Below are 27,869 nucleotides of genomic sequence, written 5' to 3' on the forward strand. Positions count from 1 at the left end.
CCGTCTAACCCATTGAGTTTCTCCAGTTCTGTTTGCCCTTTTTTTAGAAACAAGGAACTGCAGTTGCTGCTTTATACCAACGACAGACACAAAGTGCCTGAGTAACTCAGCGGGTTTGGGTCAGGATCCAAAATATCACCCATCCTTTTTCTCCAGAAATGCTGCGTGACCAGCTGAGTTACTCCAGCATTTTGTGCCTATCATAGGGGAAAGATATTCTTGTGTTTGATTCGGTCTGTGCCTATCACAGTGAAATAGCTGATAATGCAAATGAGATGTGTTCTTGCGGTCATTAAATATGTTCCACCTTCTACAGCCGGGTCTTTGGGGCAACTCCCTCACAATTAACCTCTTTGACAACCTCCTATTGGTACATCATGTTCAGATCAAGAGGGGTTCATCAGCGTACAGGGCCACTACCTCTGGCCTCCCCGCCCCTTTAACAGATTTTAAGGTGTAAGTGAGGTGGCCACTGCTTTGTTTAGCTTGAGGTGGACACTTCGCAATGCCCCCCAACAGCAATCACCAACACCTACCTTAAAGAGCTCGGTGATAACTGTGCCAGTTACATGCAGCTGGGATTAGAAATTCTGCAATTATCAGCAATGGCAGAAATGGTGAAATCATTCCAGAAAGGCGTGAACGTGAGATTTTGGACAAAAAATTAATGTACCAATTTATCAGTGGAACAAACTGACTTTGGTTTTCTATCACCTCTGACACTTATGACATTTATATCACCATTTCAGTGAGCGATTTTTAGCCCGGGAACTCTTATATAAGGTTCGTAATGGAGTTTAAGCAGAATTGAAGCAACATAAAGAATATAATTTGTTTTGAGGGTGATGCACTGTTTGTTAAACTGAAAGCTCCTCCAATACCGTAATTTCCTGAAAAGAAACAAAAATCATTAAATGGTGTATATTAATGAACTAGTAATATTCACTCTTTGCCTTTACAGTCAGCCTACGCTGGTCGAGGCCCAGAATTCAAACGCATTCGCCTCAGGCTTTCTGGTCGCAGCCCCCTGGTCGCTCACTTCCTCAACATGAAGAAGGTGCAGGGTAGAAGTTTGGGCACCATCGGACCAACACTGAAACACAAGGAAATTTCCAAACAGCCATATCCTTTCATTGTATCGAGTCTGAATGTCTTTCTAACAAAATATTGCCTTTAACCCAAATCGGGTGGAAAGTTCAATTTTATGCACTAGTAATATTGGGCCAAGTTGGGCACAATCTGATGATCAAAGTTGTTTAAAAAAAAAGCAATTAAAAAGGATTTATCCTTTTATAATTACTGAAAACAGTTACACATTTCTTGTGAGAGGAATAGATTGGGTAGATGCCCAGAGTAAGTAAATTGAGGACCAGAGGACATAGGTTTAAGGTGAGGGGAAAAGATTTAATAGAAATCTGAGGGGCAACTTTTTCACATAAAGGTTGGTGGGCCTAGCAACGTTTAAGAAACAGTTAGACGGGTACATAGATAGGATTGGTTTGGAGGGATATGAGCCAAACGCAGGCTGGTAGGTAGGACTTGTGTAGCCGGGATATGTTGGCCAGTGTAGGCAAGTTGGGCCGAAGGGCCTGTTTCCACGCTGGATCACTCTATGACTATATACAATTCAGTGATAAAAGTAAATTAAATCATTTAAGATTAAGTAAAATGAAACACACCTGGCAAACCAATTTGAAACGATGGGTTTGCAGAACCATGGGTGGTATACAGCTGAGGGGCTGAATGAATCCGGCCTCTCACTTCAGTTTGTTTGGGGTCTGACCTCAGTCTCAAAGGTTTTAGTTTTAAAGATACAGCGTGGAAACAGGCGTTTCGGCCGATCATTGATCACCCGCATAGTTGTTCTAAGTTATCCCAGTGTTGCATCCTACACATGAGGAGGAATTTTACAGGAGCCAATTAACCTACAAACCTGCACGTCTTTGGAATGTGGGAGGAAACCGGAGCACCCGGAGAAAACCCACGCAGTCACAGGGAGAACGTGCAAACTCCATACAGACAGCACCCATGGTCAGGATTGAACCCGGGTCTCTGGCACTCTAATGCCCCTGTCCCACTTAGGAAACCTGAAGGGAAACCTCTGGAGACTTTGCGCCCCACCCAAGGTTTCCGTGCGTTTCCCGGAGGTTGCAGGTGGTTGCCGGAGGTTGCAGGTAGTGGAAGCAGGTAGGGAGACTGACAAAAACCTCCGGGAACCTGGTTGTGCCACCCAGGTCAAGCAGTAAATAAAGAGGGAGATTAAAAGCATTGGTGTCAGGCCTCCAGCTGCTCTCTTGATTTCTATGCTGCACAGTTCAAGCAAGCATGTCGGAGATGAGCTGATCTACAAAGAGAGCATTACCAGCAGGACTCCACAGAGCCTCAGTAGTTCTAAACATATACAGAATTACGTGGCCAATATCTATTTATGGGTGTTCTACCCATATAGTTTTAGATGGAACACATTTGAAATATAACTGACACAAAATAATTTAAAAGGTAGGATTCTAAAAAGTATAAACAAACAACTTAATTAATATAAATATTTGAGGGATATAATGGGTATTTTGAGTTTTCATAAGTTTTGTTTCCATATTGACATCCCCATTCAACTATAAGATTAATAAGTGACTGTAAAGATAATGCAGCTCTTAAAAATAATTAGGACATAAGACATTAATTTGTTAAATTATCTTCTTTGACATACACATCAGACTTAAAATAGGAAATGCAGAATCACAAAATGCAGATAAACTTTAGATGCATTTATTCTAGTAATGCTAATCTGTCAACTTTTGGTAACGTGGACTTTGTTCTGTACATGTATTGCTTTAAAAATAATAGTTGAAAATATCATGGCTGAATTTGGAGATTTTCATAATTTTCCGAAACATCATTATGTTGAATGTCGCTGGAGGAAATGAGGAAAAGTACTTTGTAGCCATGTTGCCTTGTACCCAACTACATCTGTGGTCCCCTGACACCACAGAGGCATCGTAGTTTACATATTAAACTAATGTCTTTCGGAACTAAAGATCATCTTAATTAGTATTATCCTTCCTAAATGTGTAATTGCTTCCAGCAGACAGGTTTGCCAGATAGTCAGATCAAATCAAAGTTTAGATGGTTTCCCAAGGCAGTGTCTTCATTCAAATCATCATCTTTGTTATCTTCATAGCATCACCTCTCGTTGTTTGGCAAAATATTCCCAGCAGATAATTTACAACAGTTTACACAAAATTTAACCATATGAAACATGTAAGCCTCGTGCAGAAAGAAAATGACTGGCATGTAATCTTTCAAACTTTATATGGTCTAAAGTCCAATGGCAAGGGTCATTTAAATGCAATATAAACATTTATGTTTTATCCAAGAGCATGGTGCTCATTTTTCTAAAATGAAACTCAACAGTTAACAGTGTTTTACTGTCCTTATTAAAACTGCTTCTGACATTTTCAAGCTTTACAAAGCAACTTCTGTCATCTTTATGGAAGATTGGTTAAGGAAAGGCTGATGCCTAAACAAAATAAAATACCACAGAGTGAGATTAGATATGGTGATTACTGTATATTTAGTGGATTGTTTGGAAGTAATCTTCAAATTCATCAAAAAATTAAAAGATGGCAATCTGGTGCAGTGACTTGTCATTCAAGTTTATACATCAGAGTGTTTATGTTCCTTCCAACAGCAATCTTTTTTTTCGTGCAAAGATTGATGCTTATTTACTTGGGCACAACTGACTTGTTGGTTGAGATTTTTGAGATGGGAATCCTTGGGCAAGATAAGTTTCTGTTGTTGAAGTGGGGTGCTGCTGTATTAATGTTCAAAGGAATGTAGGAAAAGGGGGACACCAGTTGGCCTTTTAGACCAGCTCCCCAGATGTGTACTGCATGTTGGCTCTTGCTTGGCTGTTAAGAACAGCTGTGTCTTTAACATCTGGATGCTTGTCTGCTAGTTCCTTGGTTCAAAGCAGAGAATGTGCCATTGTCTATCTTGTGCACTATCTGCAGATAAATACACTTACACTTATTTGGAGATGCAAGGATGCTGGGATCTAGAGTAAAACACATAGTAGTGTAGTATCTCAGCAGGTCAGGCAGCATCTCTGGAGGATGTGAATGGGTGCAGTTTTGGGTCGAGACCTTTCTTCAGACTAAAGAAGGGTCTTGACCGAATCTCCGCCCAGCCATGTCTTGCAGAGATGCTGCCTGACTCGCTGAGTTACTCCAGCACTTTGTTTTGCCATAAACCTCTTGATATTGTAAGACTTGGCACAGCATTTGTAAGATTATATGTGTTTTGAATGTGCCTAGTGAGGGCAATGCTAACTGCAAAGAGAACAAAAGAAACTGAATACCTCCAAATCGGGTCTTGCATTGACAAGTAACAGCCTTGACAGTATTAATGGCTTTCTTCAATTGCTTTCTAGTTGACTTGGTGCTGAAGTGGAGCCATCTATTTGGCCACATTTCAGCCATGATTACTTGTGTGTAATTTTACAAAATGGAACCCAAGCTTGAGCACATTTTCTATTTACCTACCAAGTTATACCCAACAAGGAAATGAGGGAATCCAAGGCCACTTTCTCATGTATCAAGTGGTCTCATTGTTTTCTTCTTCACCTTACCATAAGCTAATGCACTATTGAAACGAGGATCTCTCAGAATCCTAGACCCTTGTATTCAATGTTGACGTAGGAAATTCAGTGAGAGCCAAATATAAAATCAGCTAAGTATCTCATTATACAGTGCTAAGATCTGGTACTACATTGAAGAAAATGTTTAACTTTCATTGTTATTTGGACCAGTCAGGAATATTTAGACTATTTAATACCAGGTAGTTATGAATGAGATATTTAACTAGGTGATAGGTGATAGTTTCAATGTGCCTGTTCTTTCTCATAAGGTATTGAATTAAAACCAAAATAAGATATTTGGAATTTAGATTTCTTCATTAATCTAAAAATAATCTAACATCCATGTTTTATCTGGATAATACAACTTCATTAAGAGGACTATTAACAAAATGTGTTTTAATGGTTAATAAATGGAAAGATACATTTACTTGTTGAAAAATATTGTGAAAAACATATTTCTAAAAAAGCATTTCACTTTAAGACCATTATTGGAACAGAGTGGCTCAGTGTTCAATGGAAATTTGTGGGGGGAAAAACACTTAATAGTAATGGTGCTGCTGTACCAATCTGACTTGTATTTAAAGATTATTCTTTGTTTCACCTTTCCATCAACCTAAACCATGAATCTATAATTTGTTGGCGGGCTGTCATGGTGGTATGAGCTTGTGGAAAGTAACGTACAGCTTGAAGTTGGCCTGCAGCATTAGTCTAATTTAGTCCTCGATTTAAGTTTTTAATTAATTTGGCGGTGATTAAGCTTCCAATACTAAGCCTTGACCTTTAACGATGCTGTGTTCATTATCTCAAGAGATTTCAAAATTATGTTGACTAGCATTTGGACCCCATTTGAAAACATTTGCCCATGTTATTTTTGGCACTGTTTGTTACCTTGTCCTATGTCTTTAAGCATGAAACTCTAAGATTAATGAGACAAAATAATGAATCAATTACTGTCGTAGGACACTAAATAGTCCTTAAATGTTTTAACTTTAACTGAAGTCAATGCACAGCGCTCCATCCCACCTACCTCGAAGTTATCAAAGAAGCTGAGACTTTCAGCAAAATTCTGCTACAGAAAAACATTGAGTAAGTTAACAAATCATCACTTATTTTGGTTTAAGGCTACATTAGACATAAAATAAAACAGCATGGAAACAGGCCCTTCTGCACAACATGTCCATGCCGACCAAGTTGCCCCATCTAAGCTAGTCTCATTTGCCGCTGTTTGGCCCATACCTCTCTAAACGTTTTTTATTCATGTACCTGTCCAAATGTCTTTAAAATGTTGTTATGGTGTCTGCCTCCTCTGGCAGCTCTTCCCATTTACCTTTCACCCTCTTATGGGAAATCTCGTGATCCATATTTTAAAGAATATTATTGTTGTTAATCAGTGGGCCCTCTCTTTACAGCCTTTTCTTCTTCCTTATAGTGTACATGAGCAAACCAAGAAGGAAGTTGCAAAAATAAAGTGGGACCAGATGCAGTTTAACAAAAGAATTGACAGGTTTGTTCTGCTACTGATAAAATGTTATTGGTCAGTGTAAGATCTTATTCAGTGCCTGAAGTAATATGTCAACCGCTGACTGTATTAGCTTTAATGAAGCATATTAATAGTGAGATGAGAAATGTAGCCCCTAGGTTCAGTCAATACAGAATTTATTCCAACTTATACAAAAACATGCATTACTTTACCAGGGGAGTTATTTCTTAAAATACTCAGTATTTGTAAATATACGCCACTAGCAGTAAGAACAGGGGACAGCATACAACTCAAGACACTGTAGATGCTGGAATTTTGAACAAAACACAAAGTGCAGGCCGAACTCAGCGGGCAGGGACTCTTCTTCAGACTTCCTCCATCACAAAAAGGGTCCCGACTCAAAATGCCGTCTGTCCATTTCTGTCCATTTCTGTCCACAGCCACTGAGTTCCTCCAAAACAAATTTTAGCATAAAATTGAATTATGTTTTTAAGCAACTTGTGGAAAATAGTTAATCTAAAAACATTTAAATTATTTAAGAAGTGGGGCGGGCATTATGATCAGGTTTACTAAATCACTAGATAATTATGCTCGCTCTTATTCTAAACTCTCTCACCATTTGGGAATTAATTTGGCTCTTAAACATTTTCCAGGATTTCACTTGTGTGTGAATAATTTCCAAATACATACAGTAGAACTTTAATAATCTGGTACGCTTGGGACTTTGAAAATGCTGGACTAGCAAATTTTAATGTTGCTTTTTTCACACGTTACAGCATTGTACAATCTAATTTTCTAGTGAACCCAGTGAGATTAAAGGGAGTGGGAAATTTACTTGTACTCCAGATTCTTTTCCAGTCTTCAAGCCAATCCATGTTTTTGACCCAGGGCGTTTTGGACCCAACCCCTGGCTCCAACCACGCACATTGTACTGACTCCAGATTACAATCTGTTTGTATTTATTTTTCAAGGAGTTAGCATTTGTACTCTCTTGTGCTACTCACCTAACAATAAAAGTGTGCCAAGTTATTATTTTTTCTTCTATGGCCTCCTTTCTTTTCAGCTGACGTTCACTTCTTAAGACTGAGAAAGTGGATGGAAATAATTCGATACTTTGTCTATCTGGACATTACATTGTCTTTGATGAGAAGCGAAGAATAGGTTACTTAGCCCGATGGTGTAATGGAGTAGGAATTTGTGACACTAGGATTCAGTTGCACCACCATGATGCTGTGGTACATGTATAGGGTTTAGCCCAGAGGCATGGCGAGGTGTCACCCAGAGGTCACTTGCTATTTACCCATCTTTGTGATTTGGATAATATTAATGTGAGAACTGTCCATAAGTTGGGAAATAAAATCAATGTCAAAAAACCTTGTATCCTTACAGCATCAAAGATATAATGACAGATATATTTAACAGATAAATGTAGTGGTGACAAACAACACACTTTTTTGATTGCCAATAAAAGCTGTGGATAGATTTGGATATTATTAGGAACAGAACATTAAATATTCATCACCAATTAGAAATTGTAGCTAATGTTAGCAAGGTGTTGGGTTTAATTTTTTAAGAACAATGTAGAATGAATCGAAGAACACCATTTTGTCAGGCTTTAAGTTAGTTCTAAGAACTAGACTGCCCACTTTTGGTTCTTCAGTTTAATGGTTGAGTTTATTGTCACGTGTACCGAGGTACAGTGGAAAGCTTTTGTTGCGTGCTATCCGGTCAGCAGGAAGACAATACATGATTATAATCGAGCCATTTACAGTATATGGATACATGACAAGGGAACAACTTTTAGTGCAAGGTAAAACCAGCAATGTCTGATCAATGATAGACTGAGGGCCACCTCTGGATGACTATCTCTTTGGTGAGCCATGAGAATAATTCTTGGGTGAAATGTATATTGGTTAATTTAATAACATTACAGTGCATGTGTCAAGGCTGGGAAACAGGTAAATTGTTTCACACTTAGATGAGTTCAGTTTCTGAATAGTATTCAATCGCTTCCAATCAACAGTGAATGTTGTGTGTGTTGAGTGAGAACAGACCTAGCATGGTACAACACCGTCCACACTTGAATACGTGTCCTAATCTAATGTGAACAAGTAGACTATCCTTTTAGTACTGGCAGCAGCCTTTGGAAGACTATCACAAAATGTATCATCGCCTTTAGGAATGACCAAGAGAAAAATAAATAAGAGGGACTTTACCTAACAATAGATAATTTAAAAAATATTTTAAAATCATGAAGTCAATTTATTATAGAGTTTGTACATCTCTCAAGGAAAGAAAGTTAACCTATTTTCTCTACATTATGCAAGACTGAAAAATGAGCTGAACCAAAATGGAAAATCACTTGAGTCGGCAAGTAAGACGCTCCTCAAAATGGTATGTATGCATTAAAATAACTTCTAATTGTATTCCATTCATTGATACTATTTGAGTTCTATTATTCACTTTGTGTAACCGATACATTCAGCTCTATTCTGTAATCACATGAAAAATACATCTGTACTCCTGATTTTTAAAACAGTTTATTTCTGTTGAGACATTACTTGCAAAAGCAGGTGTGAGAATAATTAATGTGATCCATGCATGTATCCTTTTTAAGTTTAACGTTTCCTGCAGGTTTAGGAAGTTTATTACTAATTTTCAATTACAATATAGAAAGTAAGCATAATACATCCACAATATGTTTACATCTCAAAACTATTTAAAATCCGAAAATGGTTTACTTCCGTGGAATGTACAGGTATCTTCAGAAACAGTTTTGTTTTACAGTAGGTAAATAATGCTAAATAATGACTGATTTTTAATTATTTATTACAACGGCATTTTGAAATTAATGAAAATACACACACTTTTTTTACTTTGCCACTTAACTTGTATATACAGAAGATGACAACCTGCATTCAAAGCTATGGGCTTACATTATATTTGAAGACCCGTGTGTGTATATATATATATATAAGGGTAACCTGAGGAGCACCTTCAGCAACAGACTGCCACAGGAGATCCTTCTTCCCTACAGCTATCAAACTGTACAACTCCTCCCCCTTCTGTTGTGGGCTAGACTGACTCCCCTTCTTCCCCCCCCATCCCCAATCCTGGACTCTCCACTCATCACTTTAATTTCATGTTGTGTTCTATTGTTGGAGGTCCATGAGATGAGTTGTAGATTTAGATCCCTATTTTCATATCCAGTTTATATTAAATTGGTAGAAATTTTTCTATAAAATATTCTAGTCTTAATTTTATCAGGAATATAAAAGGAGGAACAGTTTGCATATGTTTAAGAACAACATTTCTTTCCTCTCATAATTGTTGTCATTGTTTGTCATTAGACCACAGCTGAAGCTAATAGCGGGCAAAGGAACGAGAGTTTGCCCAAGCCGGAAGAGAGAAAGAAACGAGAATAATCTGTACAGATCGGAATCCTTGCATCAATTACAATTAGGTACAATTTGTTAAAGCCTCTAGTAAACCACTAAATATTACAACTTATCTTGCTACAAAAACAGCATTTTGAGGAATGGTACCAAGAAAAAAATTAAAAGGTAATTGCAGAAATGTTATATTGCGAACAGCCTTATTTTCTTCCAGGGATATGATTTTGAATAAATGCATCCTAATAATACAAACAAAAGGGGGAGAATCTAATTTCCTTGTTCTGGCACTTTACTTAAACGTCATGATACACTGCAGCTCCTCCGCCAGGCTGGGTGGCAAATAGATGTTGTGTCTGCTTAGCTGCTCTTTGACCATCAGCTTTGTAATAGATTTCTTGCACCTTTGCCAGAAAGCTGTCCAGCTTGTTAGTGGGCACCATTGACACTGTGCAGCCACCCCAGCCAGCACCAGTCAGCCGCGAGCCCACAGCACCAGACCGTCTGAAATGACAAACAAAGAGTAAAATAAAATGAACCTTCCACAGAAGCTAAACATCACTCTTGCTTCTGGTTTTGTGGGAATTCATTTTTAATTGTAACCGTCATCCTTTGGCTTTTTTCTTTTGTGTATTGAGCAAGGATGTTGATGCTGTGGAATGGAACATGTTTCTCTAATGGGCAGCAGACCATTCACAGCAGGATTTCTATCTTTGCAATTTGTGATCATGGCAAAGTAAAATCAGATTTTGTTTTTTAAGAAATTGTCAGCTACTGCTTTGAGAGAAAAGTGGAGTTAAAGTTGCAGATCAGCAATCTTTCCCCTGAAATCTTAGCTCTATTTCTAAGTCCAGGCGAAGGTTCTCAATTCAAACTGTTGAGCGTCCCTCCCAAAGTTTGATTTTTGCTTTCTGTCTTAGTTCCGAAGACTGTGACTTAGAAACATTAAATTTATTTTCTTTCCACACATGCCTGACTAGCTGAGTTCTTCCAACATTTGCTATTTTTTCCTGTCAGAGTGCTATGAATGCTGCCATAGTTTGCATGCTACAAAGGAGGCATTTTGCAATTTGAGAGGTATCCGAATTAATAGCACAATCATTGACTAGAGGGACAAAGACAGAGGGCATCAGTCAGATTCTGCTCAACAGATCAGTGCCCTACTCCAACAGTTACTTTACTCTGTGCAAGGTGAGTTACATAACATAGGAAACTTGCCAACTCTGTTTAAAGTAGTGGAACCATATGACATTATGTCACGGCAAGGAAACAAATTAATGCCCATCCACTGCAAATGCCAGTCATAGCCCAGATGCATTAGGAGTTACTCTTCAAGTAGCACTCATTGTTTTCCAAAAATATAGTTTGGGGTCCTTCATAAAAAAAATGCATATGAAATAGTTATGCATTGTTAAGCTACCTAATAATTTAGATGAATTTGTAATACATCTCACCACTCATCCAAGGACAGAGCCTGTCTTTAACCAGGATCATGTAGCCAATAACAGTCAATTAGTAGAGTACATTTTTGTAATGTAGAATGACATACGTGCCTGGTGTGCAACTTTTTAGGTTTCCCCGAAACAAAAGCTTCAAAAACGCAGATTATCTTTCAAAAGTCGAGCATTCCTCATACCTTGTGTCAATAATCTGCAGGCATTCAGGACTGTGGGAGAGTTTTTCAGGACACCTGACCCTGTGCATAATGTAACTTTTCCTTTCGGCAGCCCATATTTTGTTTCCCTGACTTGAGGAAACCAAATTAATATCGCTCAAACGTAAGAAGAACAATGCTCCTTTCTGTCTGGGCCTGTTATTTATTACATTTTTGTTTGACGTGATAAAAAGATACTTATTTAAACATGGGGCAGATTTAACTTGGTGACTGCTTTCTTACACAGTGTGCTTCCATCTAGAGATATCTTAATATTTGATCATTAATAAAGCATGAATTTTTTAACCTGATATTTGTACTGGTGTATTATTTGGAATTTCTGACCTAGATTCCTGAGCTCTGGAACATGATAATTTCTTACAATAAAACCAACAGGAACACAAATGTATACTCAACAAAACTGTGATCTCTTCATAAATTTAAGAATAGCTATAGAGTAATGAACTGCCTGCAATACCGAATAATCAGCTATCTTGAAAAATTGTTTGCAGTTACTAGTGAAGTCCAGCCCTTGCACACAAAGCTAGCTTGCTGGAAGGTGCACATTGGAGCTAACTAAAACGACAAGCAAACTTAAAACCATTTGAAGAAAAAAAAATCAGACTTCATAAAGTATCAAAGGAAATATATACAATGGTCCTTGTCAATGTTTTCAGAAAGCAGGGGAGAATTGTTCATCAAACATGATCTCGCATGAAAATGCTTCCTGTTGACAAATGTAATAGCTGACAGAAGGGACACAACTTAATGTGGACAGTATTTTCCCATCGGTCTGTTCCACACTTATTCTCAACCGTTCTAACCTTTACAAAGAAAGGATTTTGCAGTGAATTTCAGTGCTGTGGGATATGGGTTTAAGCTGTAGCATGCAATGCTAAACCTTTTCTGCACATTAAATTTCACCTGAGATCTCCTTAAACTATTAATTTGTCCAAACTTCCTGAAATAATCTACAATCTAAATAAAAATCATATTTTTCTAGCATGTTCAAATGACAATCCATGTCCCAAATTTGCAAGACCAGCTCCCATTCATATACAGTAAGTGCTTTCTCCAACCCTGATACCCAATGACTTGCCTTCCACAGCCATCTGTGGGAATGAATTCACCGCCCTCTGGAGATAAAGAGGAATTTCTTTAGCCATTCTAAAGCTACATCCCTTTATTCTGAGGCTGTGTTCTCTGTCGCACATTCACCCACTACTGGAAACATGCTCTCCACATCCATTCTATCTAGGCCTGTCATTATTTGGTAGGTTTCAACAGGACCAGAGCCTTCAAATGCTCCTCACTTTTAACCTCCTCTGGACCCTCTCCAATGCCAACAGTCATTAAACTGGCAATTCCATGAAGGAAACACCATGATTAGATTTTTCTGTGTAAAAACTGAGTATATTTTGAATAAAAATGCATTTATTACTTTCCTTCTGTGAAAGATTATTTTACATATATCTCACTCATTTCAGCAATTGTATTGCCAATCCACAGAACTGAAATTGGTGAAATCTTTCCTAATATACGTAAAATAGTATAGAGCAAATAACCAATTCATTGCCTTCCATTGAATGCTAATATTTCCGTTCTATTTTTACAAACTATCTTTGCTTCAAATATAATTTTCAGATTGGCTACAAAACTAAAGTACTGTGGTTACATTGACATTAAACAGACATACTCCAGGATTATGCTCTGAATGTCATGTCTAAATTACTCCTTCAATAAACTCAGATAGCATTACGCCTTGTGGTTACTCTAATTGTTGGCTATAAACAGAGTTTTGATTTTGTTATTTTGATGCCATGGAAAATGTGAAACAAAATATTCCTAAGTAGAATGAACATATAATCAAATCATTTAGGTCTTACTCTTTTGGAAAACTTACAGGCAGACATCCACCAGTTGATCAAGTTCTGGACAGCTGCATTCATACATATCCCGGCAGCTGAGATGACTCTGATTCATCAGGTCCCCCAGCAGTTGCAATGCATTGGCAGGTGTCTCATCACAAACTCTCTTGTATTCGACAACACGTCGGGCTTCGCTGTAAACATGCTTCGCACGCTGATAAAGTTTAAATGATGGCACTGAGTAAAAAAGACAGTACACTTATCAATGAAAAATATCTTCAATTAACATGTTCATTAAATCATAGATGAATGTAAATACAACTGAAATTAACAATGCAGTTCAAATCACCACTGGAGCTGAAATGGCCAAATATATTATTGCAATGTTCTCTTCCAGTTATGCGTCGTTATTTCAAAGGAAAATTCATTGAAATGTGTTGCTTCTTTATGATCATCTTCCCCTTCTGTAATAAATTCCAGCAGTCAAAACTCCGTTGGTACTTTGTGAATTTACAGCTTTAATGCAGAGATAAGAAGCCTCCACTTAAAAGAAATGACAACTTTAATATTTATTGAAAGTTCATAATTTGAACGACATAGTTTCTGATTTGTAAGGTTGAAGCTGACCCAGAACATTCAATTCTCTCAATATAATATAACAATGTGATATAGATGAGAATATGTTCAGTCACACGTGATCAGTGTATTACAATGAAACAAGAATGGTTTCTGGTTAGACTGCAATTTAACGCTGTGAACTATTTAATTCGTACGAATTAAATTCTAAGCAATACCCAGAACAACATTTGCTACTTTCAATACTTGTATCTCACTGGAAGAGATTAAATAAATAACACCATGTATAGGTCAATGTGCTTACATTGAAAATGAAAGATCTACAATTATGCATACAGGTTTATTTAGATTATGGAAAAGGATGAGTGAAAGACTGGTCTGCACATAGACCAGCTGGGCAGTAAAGCAAGATGTGATGAATTTCATGTTAAATGGAGATGCAATTGAAGACAGAAATCCTGCAACAGCAAAGTACTGTATCTTAGCAGGACCAGCAATGTGGGATCCACACATTAGAAAACTCTGCTACTGATCTCATCAATATACGTCATCAAGGATGGGCTGTTTCATTTAAATAGTTCAGAAGATATTTACCTGCCACTCAGGGTAACTTACATACGCAAATTACTGAAGACATCAAGAGGTAAGACATCTAATTGCTCCAGAGAATGCTGGACACACACACACACAATACAATTAGAAACATAAATGACTGGTGATCATTATGCAAGAGGCTATCACCTATCTCAAGGGACCTCAGTTTCTTAAAATGTACAGAAATTACTCAGATGAAGATCAGGTGACTTGGGTGGGATGACTAACGCAAGCATTTACCATAAAACAATAATGATCCCAAATACATATTTAGGCTTTATTATATATATACAGTATATGTAGACATGAATAATATAGAATGAATGGATCCTCCAGGATCTAGTGAAAACAAGAACTACAAGTTTAATGACCAGCAATCTTAAGATGCACGGGGCACAGTCTGGTCATTGCTGCAAAATCCTTCCCCATCAACAACTCAAAATTGTCAAAGTGGGAAATGCAGTCATGCGGAATAGTCGACAATAGCCTGGCAGTTAGTTAACATTTCAGGTTAACCCAAAACTGTTTCAACCCGAAACGTCGCCTGTCCATTCCCTCCACAGATGCTGCCTGACGCTCAGAGTTCCTGCGGCACTTTGCTTTCCGTTCAAGTTTCCAACATCTGCAGTCTAATGTCTACAGTCTGACAGTCAGTGGAATCAAGACCTGGAGCAGTAGTTGAAGCAGATGCAATAACAACATTTCAAATGACATTTAAAATTCATTTGGCCGGGTTCATGAATAGGAAAGGTTCAGTGGGACATGGACAAATGAGACTGGCTTAGATGGGGCGTCTTCATTTGCATAGACACGTTGGGCCAAAGGTCCTTTATGTGCTGTATTACTCGAAGACACTATGATAACATTGAGTATATTATATTTCACTGATATGGCAGAACCCCAAAGGTAGGAGCACAGAGATGGCCAGGAGGAGGCTAGTGTCTCTAGAAGCTTCCAAAATTAACTCCAGACTCCACAAAGTCTCATAGATCCAGACTAAACACAGACAAGGAAATGATCTAATGACTCACAATTCTTCCAAACCGTCTATGGGTATTCCTTAAAATTATTTTCACAGAAAGCAGAAAAATAAATCATCATGGTTGATTTAAATGGCAAAATGTCTCAAAAATCCGCTGCATGTAACTTGGGAAAACCCTTGCATCTGAAATTAGTTATTTTCAAAACATAAACAGATTAAATGCCTGGTGATGTAAATATACACAAAGAAAATAAAATTATTGGCTATGATCTTTCGCAACCTCAGGACATCCCATAGCTCTTTAAAGATAATTAAGCACTTTTAAAGCACAACGGTATTGCAGCAAATGTGGCAGCTAATTTGCACAGAAAACTTACACAAACAGAAGTGGGATAACAACTTTGGAGAGTGCTTCGACTGTCATTGATCAAAGGTGGTGGGGGAAGAAAGGGAGATGGGCTATGGATATAGGGAGTAAAAGAGTTATAGTTAGATGCAGGCCTTTCTACCTTCCACGTGAGTTTACCGTGGTCATAGTTACAGCTGTGTATATCCCACCGGATGCTAATGCTAGCATAGCCCTAGGCTACCTCCATAGCGCTATCAGCAAACAAGAGAACACCTACCCCAAAGCAGCCCATATCATAGCTGGTGATTTCAATCACGCAGACTTAAAATCAGTTCTCCCCAAGTTTGAACAACACATCAAATGTGCAACCAGGGGAGAAAATACATTAGACAAGGCCTACTCAAACATCAAGAAGGGGTTTAGAGCCACACCACTACCACACTTAGGCCAGTCGGATCACCTATCCATTCACTTAGCACCAGCATACACCCCCCTCAGGAGAAAAGCTCAACCCACCACCAGGACTGTTAAACCTTGGCCTGAAGGAGCTTCCTCACAGCTACAGGACTGCTTTGAAAGGACAAACTGGGACATTTTTGGAAATCAGGACTTGGAGGAGTACACATCCACGGTACTCTTTTACATCCAGAACTGTGTTGACAACATCACCGTCGACAAACTCATCCGGGTGTACCCCAACTAGAAGCCGTGGATGACAAAAGATGTCCAAACTCTCCTCAAGGACTGCAACACCGCCTTCAGGTCTGGCGACAGAGCCCTGTACAGCGCTGCTAGAGCCAACCTGAAGAAAGGCATCAGGGATGCCAAAGCGGCCCACAAGAGGAAGATAGAGGACCACTTTAACAACAACGATCCACGGCGGGTGTGGCAGGGCATCCAGCACATCACCAACTACAAGCCCAGCAACAGCACGACGACCGACGGCCACGCCTCACTGGCAGAGGAGCTGAACTGCTTCTTTGCTCGCTTCGAGGCAGAACCAGAAGAGCTCGTCACCATTCTCCCACCAGCCCCTAACAACAACAACTACACCCTCACTGTGCAGGAGCATGAAGTGAGGCGGGTGCTCAGGGAGGTGAACCCGAGGAAGGCTGCCGGCCCGGATGGCGTGACAGGAAGGGTTCTGAAGGAATGTGCTGCTGGACCAGCTCTCCGAGGTCTTCACGAAAATCTTCAACCTGTCCCTGTCCAAATCCATCATCCCACCGTGCCTGAAGTCTGCCACAATCATCCCACTACCAAAAAAGCCTGTTATCAGCGGCCTTAACGACTACCGACCGGTCGCTCTCACACCAGTCATCATGAAGTGTTTCGAGAGGCTGGTCCAGCAGCACATCAAAGCCAGCCTCCCGCCCACCTTCCATCCACACCAGTTTGGCTACAGAGCAAATAGGTCCACTGAGGATGCCATCGCCACTGCTCTTCACACTGCACTGACCCACCTCGAACACCAGGGGAGCTATGTAAGGATGCTTTTCATTGACTTTAGCTCCGCCTTCAATACCATCATCCCCAGCAGACTGGTCACCAAACTCATGGATTTAGGACTCTCCCAACCCATCTGCCTCTGGATCAAGGACTTTCTGTCTAACCGCCCCCAGACCGTCAGACTGGGCCATCACCTCTCCACCCCCATCACACTCAGCACTGGCTCCCCACAGGGCTGTGTGTTGAGCCCCCTCCTCTACGCCCTCTACACCCACGATTGTGCCCCCGCCCACTCCACCAACACCATCGTCAAGTTTGCGGACGACACGACTGTGGTTGGACGTATCTCAGGAGGAGATGAGACAGCTTACAGGGAGGAAGTCCAAAGACTGGCAGCGTGGTGTTCAGACAACAACCTCATCCTAAACACCACAAAAACAAAGGAAATTATCATAGACTTCCGTAAGAACAGTGCAGCCCCCAAACCCCTATTCATCAATGGGGACTGTGTGGAAAGGGTCTCAGACTTCAGATTCCTGGGCACACAAATTACGGAGGATCTCTCCTGGACTACAAACACCACCACAGCAGTCAAGAAGGCCCAGCAGCGACTCTACTTTCTGAGGATCCTCAGGAAAAATAACCTGGAGGAGAAGCTGCTGGTGTCCTTCTACCGCTGCTCCATCAAGAGTGTGCTGGCGTACTGTATAACCACATGGTATGCCAGCTGCTCTGCAGCGGACAGGAGAGCCCTTCAAAGGGTCATCAACACTGCACAAAAAATCACTGGCTGCCCACTGCCCTCCCTGAAGGACATCTTCAGCTCTCGCTGCCTTGGCAGGGCAGCCAACATCCTGAAGGACCCTTCCCACCCTGGACACAACCTGTTCCACATGCTGCCCTCTGGCAGACGGTACAGGTCTTTCAAAACTCGCACAAACAGACTCAGAGACAGCTTCTACCCCATAGCCATACGTGAACTTAACAATGCAAAATAAGAAATAACACTCACATTCAACTGAATGGTTCTACCTCAACTGCTATTGTTATTTATCTGTAATTTTTTTTTTAATATGTATATATTTTTACCTTTTCTTATATATTTAAAATTGCTCTTGTGAATCGCACCGTGGGATTGACTTTTAAATTTCGTTGTACCATGTGCAATGACAATAAAGAGATTCATTCATTCATTCATTCATTCAAGAGTGAAAGAAAATGAGAGGGACAAAGAGAGTGCGAGAGGAGAGCAGGATTATCAAGCCCAGAAGGCCACATCTATCACAGTTTGGAGAGATACCACCTCCTACCTGACTTCAATAACCAGTGTCTTCAGATTTTCTTTAATAGTCTGAAAGGCTGACTGAGAATTTTTATTAATAGTTTTGTGTCTAGATTGCTGCTTCTGTGGAGGTCAAGGTAACCTTGACTCCCAATGTCCTTGTTGCATCATCTTTCAATCTATTGATGGCAGTGTTCAATTCACTGACAGAGCCTCCAATGATGAAATCTCTCCTTATTTCAGTCTTAAGTGGCCTAACCCTTACTTTGAGACAATGATTACCTATTTTTGATTCCTCAACCATGTGAACACCCTTCCCAGGAGTGTGCAAGGAGTGCAGATGCACGTGTGGACACCTGTGAGTGTGAGAGAGAACATGGCAGCATGAAGGATTGATACCTATATGGCTGTTGTGCTCATGTTCACATATGTGGTCAGATCATTAAACTTCTTCCCGCACTGATCCATTGTCATGGGTTCACAATGCAGGCAATGACTCTGTTAGACATCTCCTACCATGTCTTGCCAGTTGACACATATCAGGGTCTCTCAGCCCTTTTTGTGCACAAGATCTCCCTCCTGGGTCTCAATCTCTGCCTTAATGTCCAGATGGGTGAAGGAGGTGCATACTCCATCTCCACCATTGCTCTTCTCTCCTCCACTGTCACCATCATTGTCTACTGCTGTGTGGATGCCAAGGGAAATGTACCATTAAAGGCTTATGCCCTCCACAGTAACGTAGCACCCCTGATGCTAAATTGGATGAGGCTCCTTCGGGAATGGCAAATTCTGGATGATTCTGGTACAAACTATGGCATTGAGTTTTTTCCCCATTGAAGAAAATTGGTTTTGGCCAATTTCGCACAGATTTTTCAGGAGAAAATTGCAGGAAGTGGAGGGCAGTTGCGGGGGAGAAGAGGCCCATGCATTAGGGTGGTTTCCAATTCTGGCATCTGCTTTTGAAATATTTCATGGAACAATAGAAATGAGGAGCAGGATTAGACATTTTGTTTCTTTGAGCCCATTCTACTATGACTGATCATTCAGTTTTGTTAACACTGTGATCTCAGGCACAAATATTATTAAACCTTTTAGTTGCTCATTGATATCTGGGAAACCCTGTGTTTATCAGGGAAGAATGGGAATACTAAAGCCCCTGTCCAACGATGCGAGTGCTCTCCCGAGTTTAAAAAAAAATCAAACTCGTGGTACTTCCTCACGAGTATTTTTTTTCCTCTTGGAAATTTTTCACTGTTGAAAAAACTTCACGCGTTTCCAGAGTACCTGCCGTTAGCATTACGAGGCGCTACGAGACATCCATGAACTCCGACGTTCCCGCTACGTACATTCTACGTACTTACCATGAGTGAATTTTTTTTTAAACTCGGGAGAGCTCTTGGGTAAACTCGCATTGTGGGACAGGGCCTTAACTAAGAACAATGGAGACACAAGAAACTGTAGATGATGGAATCTTGAGCAAAAAACAAACTGCTGGAAGAACTCAAGCGGGTCAGGCAGCATCTGTGGAGGGAATGGACAGCTGGTGTTTGGGGTCAGTATCCTTCTTCAGACTAATTAATTTGTGGGGGAGAAAACTGGAAAAGGGAGCAGGGAAAGGCAAATACGATATATCGATTGGCAGAAGGATGGAGATAATGACAAAGACCGAAAGGAAATGAGGTAAGGTGTGAGGTAAAGAAAGAGGAGGAGGAGTGAAATGTAAAGCCAAAGGGTGGGATATGGGTGGAACTGAACAGGATGGAGGGGAAAGAGGAGGATAACAAGAAAACATGGAATTCGGGGAAGGGAGATGAGGGCACAGTAGAAAAATGAGCTTGGTAACTTTGGTAGATACAAAATGCTGGAGTAACTCAGCGGGACAGGCAGCATCTCTGGAGAAGGAATGGGTGACGTTTTGGGTCCAGACCGAGTTACTCCAGCATTTTGTATCTACCTTCAATTTAAACCAGCATCTGCAGTTCTTACCGACACATTTGGTAACTTTGGTAGTGGGAGCAGATGGGAGAACAAATCATTTGCAGTACGTAACTTTGTATTCTTACCATAAAGCCAGTAATGTATGTTAAGTTTACCATATGTCCAAGTGCTCCATATAATGAAGATACATATGCTGTATATCAGATTGTGAAGTAGTGACTCTGGCAGGCCAAAGAGACAGCAATGAGTTGAAGTTGTAAGTGATCATAACCAATATTGAGTGCAAATATTATGACTGCTAAATAACGAGACAAAAAATAGCTTTTCTAATTAGTTTTGTCACAGTCTGTTCTTCTGGACACTGAATTACATACTGTAAAACATAAGCTTTCCAAAGAAAAATTAACAGCTGTTTCAATTTACTCCCAAATTACTTTCTCTTCTGGGAATATATGTGTACCCAAAAGCCAATAACAAAATCTTAATCATTTAATTAGGCATTTACAAATAGACTTCTCAAAAGTACTTAAACTAACCAAAGATGATATTATTAAGAATAGTGCAATTATGAAAGCAGTAATTCTTCAACTTTTCTGAAAATGACTGCAAATTAGTTAGCAGAACAGCAAACTAAATATTGGGGGGTTCAGCCTGAATCCTGCAGGATATATTTACCCCTAAATGCTGTCTCTATAAAAATATTTCTCAATAGCAAGGCAGGCACGAGGGGAGCTGATTTCACAGTGCACACTCATTCAAGGCATAACTGAGTTGCGTGAGAAATTTCCATATCTCACATACCCTTGTAAATCACAGTTGAACAGTAGTAACCAAAGAATGAAGAAAGCCATGGCTGGTTTTAATTTTAATGCTGCATCCTTGCCAATGGCTGGGACTGATTCAGAGACTATCCTTTGGTAACGCAGGGCTTTATAAGCCAGATCACCTTAAAATACTTTATGATTTTGGTGCTCTCGTCACGTTATGCATTACGGGCCAGGGTGGTGTTCCAACTGCTGGCCGCGTACCAAAAATTACTCAGGAGGTCATGAAAGCTGTTTAGCGTGATTAGTCTGAGCAATTCTGGAATAAACAACACACATCAACTGTACACCACATTTCTCTTTAAACATCATTGAAATTAACATTGTAAATGCTGCTTGATAGAAGTGGGAAAACTAAAAATCAAACTAATGCCTTTAAAGTATTTAGAGAATTAAAGTATTCAGAATTTGCCAGTTTTCTCAAAGCCGCCTGAATATTGACAAGTTGTATTTTTTAAAGACAGATTTACTGTCAGGTCAAAATAACCTTAGAGAGGGATGATCAAAATGCCGCACTACAACTGACATTGAAGTGGGACATCCGTGTCATTGAGTCCCAGAATGTAGGTCCACATGTCTGGTTCTCCCACTTCCCCCACACCCCACCCCCAGAAACTCCAGTTCTCAGTCAGGTTGCCTGGGGGGGGGGGGTGGGGGGGGGTGCTACATTGAAAAATATTATCTCCAAAAAACGAGAAGTAAGAATGGCAGGCATGCCAACCTGGGTCACAAAGTCCAAAAGACTACTAATGTACAACACGTGCATGGCCCAGGGGATACTTTGTCTGTCAAATTTCTGGAAAGAGCGTAGTGTGTGGCAAGAGGAAAATTGACATTGTATTTAAGTTGGGGAAATAATTAAACGTAACGGTAAAGAAACTTATTTACAGAAAAAAGTGAAACTTTCAGGATGGCCATTACTGGAACGCCTATACACTTCGATAGTTAAATGTAATTTTGCAGCCAGGGGCTTCCTGGCTCAAATGCACTACCGAAGTAACTCTCTCTCACACACACACACACACGGGAATTACTGTAACCACACTGCAATCTACTGAGCTGCTAAATGAGTATTACCATCTGGTTTAAAGTGAATACTAGGTTTGCTTAAAAGGAACGGTCCAATCCAGAGAAAATGCACACTCTTTACTGGGCCTAGCTTTAGAATGAAACTCCTCTTGCCTCTTTGCTGTTCTCTTCAAGTGAGCATCTTTGCACACTAAATAATGTTCCTTTTATGTTTGCTGTCTTTCCAAAATATTCCATCAAATCAGCGAAATAGGCTCAGCCCTTTACACACTATAAGCAGAGTATAAATAATTGAAAAAAAATAGAAGTCCACATTATTTTTAAATTGTCAAACATTAAAAAAAATATTATTTTGGGAGGATTTAAATATCCATTCTCAAAATGGATTTAGGAAAATGAAATTAAAGAGTAGAAGTGGATTTGCTTTACAACGTGAGACTACAGCAGACAAAATACAACTTATGACTGACTTATAATAGTTACCAAGTTAGACTAAATGCCCATAAGAACATTCAAATGAATACATGTTTTGTACATATTTGTGCACGATGCAAGGAAGCACCATTTCTCCAAGCAGCCCACTAATAAACTAATCAAGGTCTTTAGAGGATTTGTTGAAATTATATTCTATGCAATTTTACTGTGGCAGGTAGACCAACAAATCCCAAATAATAAGCAAAACACAAAGTGATGGTGGAACTGGGTCAGGCAGCATCAGTGGAGGGAATGGACTGGCAACGTTTCGGATCAGGACCCCTCGTCAGTCTGATGTTCGCCGATTACCTCCATAGCCAATGCCTGACCCGCCAAGTTCCACCAGCAGATAGACACAGGAGTAACTCAGCGGGACAGGCAGCATCTCTGGAGAGAAGGAATGGATGATGTATCGGGTTGAGAGAACGGTCTAGACACAAAACGTCACCCATTCCTTCTGTCCCGCTGAGTTACTCCAGCATTTTGTGTCTATCTTTGGTTTAAATCAGCATCTGCAATTCCTTCCTCCAACCCATTTCTTTTTTTACTCAATGATGAAGAATTGGTGTATGAGGTCTAAAATACAATTCATAATAACGTGAACAATTGTGCTAGGTAATTCAGGAGATTAGGGATGAAATTCTTTAAACTAGTTACTGGAGGCATGGAGTTTCCATGCTTCCAAGGTAAGAACCAAAAAGAGTGCCAGGAGTCTTCCATTATTTGAATCTGACAATTTACTGCAGTTAAGCTAACTTATACCCACTAGACTGGGAAAAATCAGGGAAATTGCCTGCAGAAGGAACTTAGTGGTATCCGCATGCCATAATGTGATCTGTTCTAAATATCCATGAAAGAGCGATCTTCATTACTTACCTGATCCACCCTCCTCCTCCACCAATCTTCTCTCCCCCGCTGACTCATCTGCCAGTCTATCCTTTATTACCTGGACCCACCCATCACTTGCCAACTCCTGCCTCATCCCTTCCCTTAGCCTCTTTCTAACAGCTATCGCTCCTCTACTCCGTCAGTCTGAAGAAGGGGTCTTGACCCGAAACGTCTGTCCATTTCCCTCCACAGATTCAGCCTGACATGCCGAGTCCCTCCAGCAGTTTTGAACATCTGCAGTCTCTTGCGTCTGTGTTCTCATTCCTAGTTGATTGTGGGCTAGTGGACCTTACAATTAACTGCAGAACTCCTAGGCTTGGATATTGCTTGGGGAATAGTTGGGGGGGGGAGATGAAAATCAACTTCCAATTGTTTCCAGTGTGTCTATAGGAGGGTGTGAACATGTGGCCTTCAGGCAACACTGACAACATTTGGCTGTGGCACTCATTCAACAGCCCGCTGGCAATTTATATTCAGAGATGAAGAATGGGCGCTTGATAATGGAGAACAGATATCACCTGGCAGTCAGCAGCAATTACCAAGTATGGAACGGAGGACATTTGACACACGGGCCTCTTCGGCACTGTACCTCCACTTAGACGTTGGCTAAACTTGTCTCCCCTTAAAAACCAAGTTCAGCCCAGAAGTCACAGTCTGCAACTTATAACCTCATACTTATTACTCTGTAATCATCCTTGTCAATTGTAGCCACACTCATTTTAATAAAATACAATTGTTTTGAAAGAATTTTTGATCATTGCTTTTAAATAAAAACTCACCATCTAATACTAGGTGTAGACTTTGTATATCTACTATACCATGAACGGTGGGAGATAGCTCTGCTCTTATGCCTTGCATAAAGATTACTTGCATTGATTTAATACGGAACTCACACTCTAAATTAAGCAGCTTACGTTATGTATTATCATACCATTTCAAGATCTTTTTTTAAATCTATTTTTCTCAATATATTTTTAAAAGGTATAACTTTGATTCAAACGGTGAGTGTTTGGTACTTTATGGGATTACAACAAAAATATGGAAAAGCACTAGAGACCCAGGCGTGATCCTGACTATTGGTGCTGCCTGTGTGGAGTTTGTACGTTCTCCCTGGGACCGCGTGGGTTTTCTCCGGGTGCTACGGTTTCCTCTGCACTCCAGACATGTGGGTTTGTAGGTTAATTGGCTTCTGTAAATTGCCCCCAGTGTGTAGAATCTGAAAGTGGGATACCAGAGTACGAGTGCACTGATGGTGAATGGTTGTCATGTCTCGGTGGGCGGAAGGGCCCATTTACACGCTGTATCTCCAAACTAACCTAAACCATGAATGAATAAAACTATTAAATACAACTGCAAATACAGACAATAATTGAAATTCTGCTTAAGGATTGATTCATTACTTCAGTGAAAGCATACAGTTTATCTTCTTCGTAACCCAGAATGGGAGGACGACTCTTTAAAAAAAAAAGACAACTGCCTGACCTATTGTGCTGGAAGAATTTTAAAACAGAGCTAGATAAATTCTTGACCAGTATGGGTGTCAAGGATTATGGGGAGAAGGCAGGAGAATGGGGCTAAGAGGGAGAGATAGATCAGCTACGATTGAATGGCGTTGTATACTTGATGGACCAAATGGCCTAATTCAGCTCCTATCACTTATGACAATGAATGCTCTTCTACAGGAGCGTCTCAGTCCTACTTCCCGCAGAATGCAACAGATGTTAACTTGCCTTCACCCTGAGCAAAGAACCCTTGACATTAACACTAAGACCAACATTCTTCCAGCTCGGTAGGTCAGCCAGTTGTCTTTTTTTTTTTTTAAAGAGTCATCCTACCATTCTGGTTATGAAGAAGATGTACTTCATTTTGTTCCCACTTAAACCATTACTATAAGAGATATCAGGGAAATGTGTGCAAAACACACAATTCTCAGTAATTTACACCATTACGAGCAGATTTACAATCAATTCATTGTATGGCCCACCCACCACTGCCTGTGACTGTTTTTGCTATAAATGATTATCACTTATATCAGCAATATAGTTTTACTTATTACATATTGGTATTAGTCATTACCCAAATATTATTAAATCAATTTTCAAAAATAGAAAGCAATTTTCTAGAAACAACTACTGGCTACTTTTGATCAGGACTTAGAAGTTTAGGAAAATACCTTTAAGTGACGTTTCATAGCATCAACAAGGTTCCTTTCAAATAAATCATGATTAAAATGGTAGGACTACTGCATCAGCAATCAATATGATAGGGCATTATACAAAGGAAAATAGATTACCAAGCATACAGACCAACATTTTTTTTTATGAACTAATGCCAAAGAACAATATGAATGAATCATTTTATCTTAGTTTAGTTTAGGGGCACAGCATGGAAACAAGCCCATCAGCCCTCCGAGTTCAAGCCGACCAGTGATCACCCACACACCAGTTCCAAGCTAAACCATTTTTGCATCCTATACACTAGGGACAATTCACAGAAGTCGGCAATTAACCTGAAAATTGCCACATCTTTGGAATATGGGAGGAAACCAGAGAAAACCCACACAGTCACAGGGCGAACGTACAAATTCACCCAGACAGCACCCGAGGTCAGGATGGAATCCAGGTCTCTGGCGCTGTGAGGCAGTGGCTCTATCATGTACACCACTGCTCTGCCCACACATCGGTTTTTTCCCCGAATAGGTAGTACTGCCATGGTATGGTTGTGATATCTGCTTGCATAAAAATGTTAAAGCATTTCAAAAACTTAAGTCAGATATTGTAGAATGTTTCAGTAACATTGCGGGATGAGATTTTAAATTGATGAAACAAGTCTGCAACAATCTCCTAAATGAATGCCACCTGGTGGTGTTTACCTGCATTACATTTGAATGATTTAATGGGTAAAATATCGACATTTGAATGAAGAAACAAGAAACTGCAGAAGTTGGGATCTTGAGCAAAAAAACAAAGTACAGAAGAAACTCAGCGGAATAGGTGCGGAGGGAATGGACAGATGACATTTCAGGTAAGGACCTTTCATCAGACTGTAGTAACCCTTCTTCACACGAGTCATTTAAAGGCCAGCTGGTCAGAATTCAGGACCAACATTTTCCTGTGAGGAAGGTGTGGATGGCAAAGTTCAGGAACATTGGATGATGAGAGACGTTGAAATTTAATCACAAAGCAAATGAAGTATATGGAGATTATGAGAAGCACAGATAGGGTAGATGGTTGGAGTCTCTACCCCAGGGTATTATCGTCAAATACTTGAGGGCATTGGTTTAAGATAGAGGGTGAAATTTTAAAGGAGATGTACAAATCAAGTTGTTTTTTTTCCACAGAGATTGGCAAGTGCCTGGAACACAATGCTAGGGCCGGTGGTAGAAGCAGATACGTCAGCAATGTTTAAGAGGCATTTAGACAAGGAATACAGGGACACCGACCATCTGCAGACACATGGGATTAGTTTAGATTGGCATCATGATCGGCGCAGACATGGTGGGCTGAAGGACTTGTTCCGGCACTGCTGCTCAATGTTATTAATTTATCTATAACATTAGAAAGTGCAATTCACGTTAAAATGCAGAAAATTAAACAAAACAAAGAAAAACTAATGGGAATGAAAGCACAATAGCTAAGTTATTGGACTAGCATTAGAGGACTGGACTATTGATCTCAAAACATAATTAAATCCTGCCATGGCAGATGGGAAATTTAATTCAAAATAATCAAATGAATAAATAGTTATCATTAATGGTGACACATGCAAGTTCTCACTGCTGTGGCTCATATTCAAATCATTTATTCACACTTCAGGTGAGGGGAATCTACAAGGGAACCTCAATCCTGTATTCTCCCCACAACTCCCTATCCACACGCGCGCACACACACGCACGCACGCAACTAAAGCTTATAAGGCATATTAAGCCAACATTTCCTACTAATACTGAATCTTGTTCGGTAAAAGTTTTAAAAGTTATGAAACCATAGAAGATGTAATTAAGATATCAGCTCTGATCTACTTTAATGGTGAAACAGGATAGAGGCCAGATTGCAATATATTGCATGACCTTCAGTGCATTAAGCACATTGATAAATATAATAATATAGATAATGTCTGATTTTTTTAGAAATTGTTACAAAGTTTGATAAATACTTTAACATTTGTTTTTCACTTTTACTTTTTAATGTGATGAATTGAGTGAATTTGAGTATTTTGCTTGTGAAATAATAAATAGCATGATAGGAATGCAACAAGATTGTTGCAATATTTAGTTACTCATGAAGATAGACACAAAATGCTGGAGTAATTCAGCAGGACAGGCAACATCTCTGGACGGAAGGAATGGGTGACGTTTCAGGTCGCGACGCTTCTACGAGAGGAAAAAAAAGATTTTTTTTTAAATCATTTTTTCCAGTGATGCTGTCTGTCCTGCTGAGTTACTCCAGCATTTT

The 27,869-nt window shown here is 39.9% G+C and overlaps 2 protein-coding genes across 7 annotated transcripts in view; one reads left to right on the forward strand and one right to left on the reverse strand.

Moving 5' to 3' along the window:
- Positions 1-9,697, forward strand: part of fam227b (family with sequence similarity 227 member B) — a 41,297-nt gene extending 31,600 nt beyond the window's left edge. For all 3 annotated transcript variants that reach the window (XM_033050341.1, XM_033050339.1, XM_033050340.1), the window contains exons 3-7: positions 962-1,122; positions 5,645-5,722; positions 6,066-6,140; positions 8,444-8,510; positions 9,467-9,697. In XM_033050341.1, the coding sequence (XP_032906232.1) occupies positions 962-1,122; positions 5,645-5,722; positions 6,066-6,140; positions 8,444-8,510; positions 9,467-9,541 (456 nt within the window). In that variant the 3' untranslated portion in view covers positions 9,542-9,697. The remainder of the gene's footprint in view (positions 1-961; positions 1,123-5,644; positions 5,723-6,065; positions 6,141-8,443; positions 8,511-9,466) is intronic.
- galk2 (galactokinase 2) overlaps positions 9,162-27,869 on the reverse strand; it is a 58,313-nt gene continuing 39,605 nt past the window's right edge. For all 4 annotated transcript variants that reach the window (XM_033050337.1, XM_033050338.1, XM_033050336.1 and 1 more), the window contains 2 exons: positions 13,066-13,267; positions 9,162-10,012 (listed from right to left, as the gene is read on the reverse strand). In XM_033050337.1, the coding sequence (XP_032906228.1) occupies positions 9,805-10,012; positions 13,066-13,267 (410 nt within the window). In that variant the 3' untranslated portion in view covers positions 9,162-9,804. The remainder of the gene's footprint in view (positions 10,013-13,065; positions 13,268-27,869) is intronic.

This window comes from Amblyraja radiata, chromosome 34 (genome assembly GCF_010909765.2).
Source record: "Amblyraja radiata isolate CabotCenter1 chromosome 34, sAmbRad1.1.pri, whole genome shotgun sequence".
Classification (NCBI taxonomy): domain Eukaryota; kingdom Metazoa; phylum Chordata; class Chondrichthyes; order Rajiformes; family Rajidae; genus Amblyraja; species Amblyraja radiata.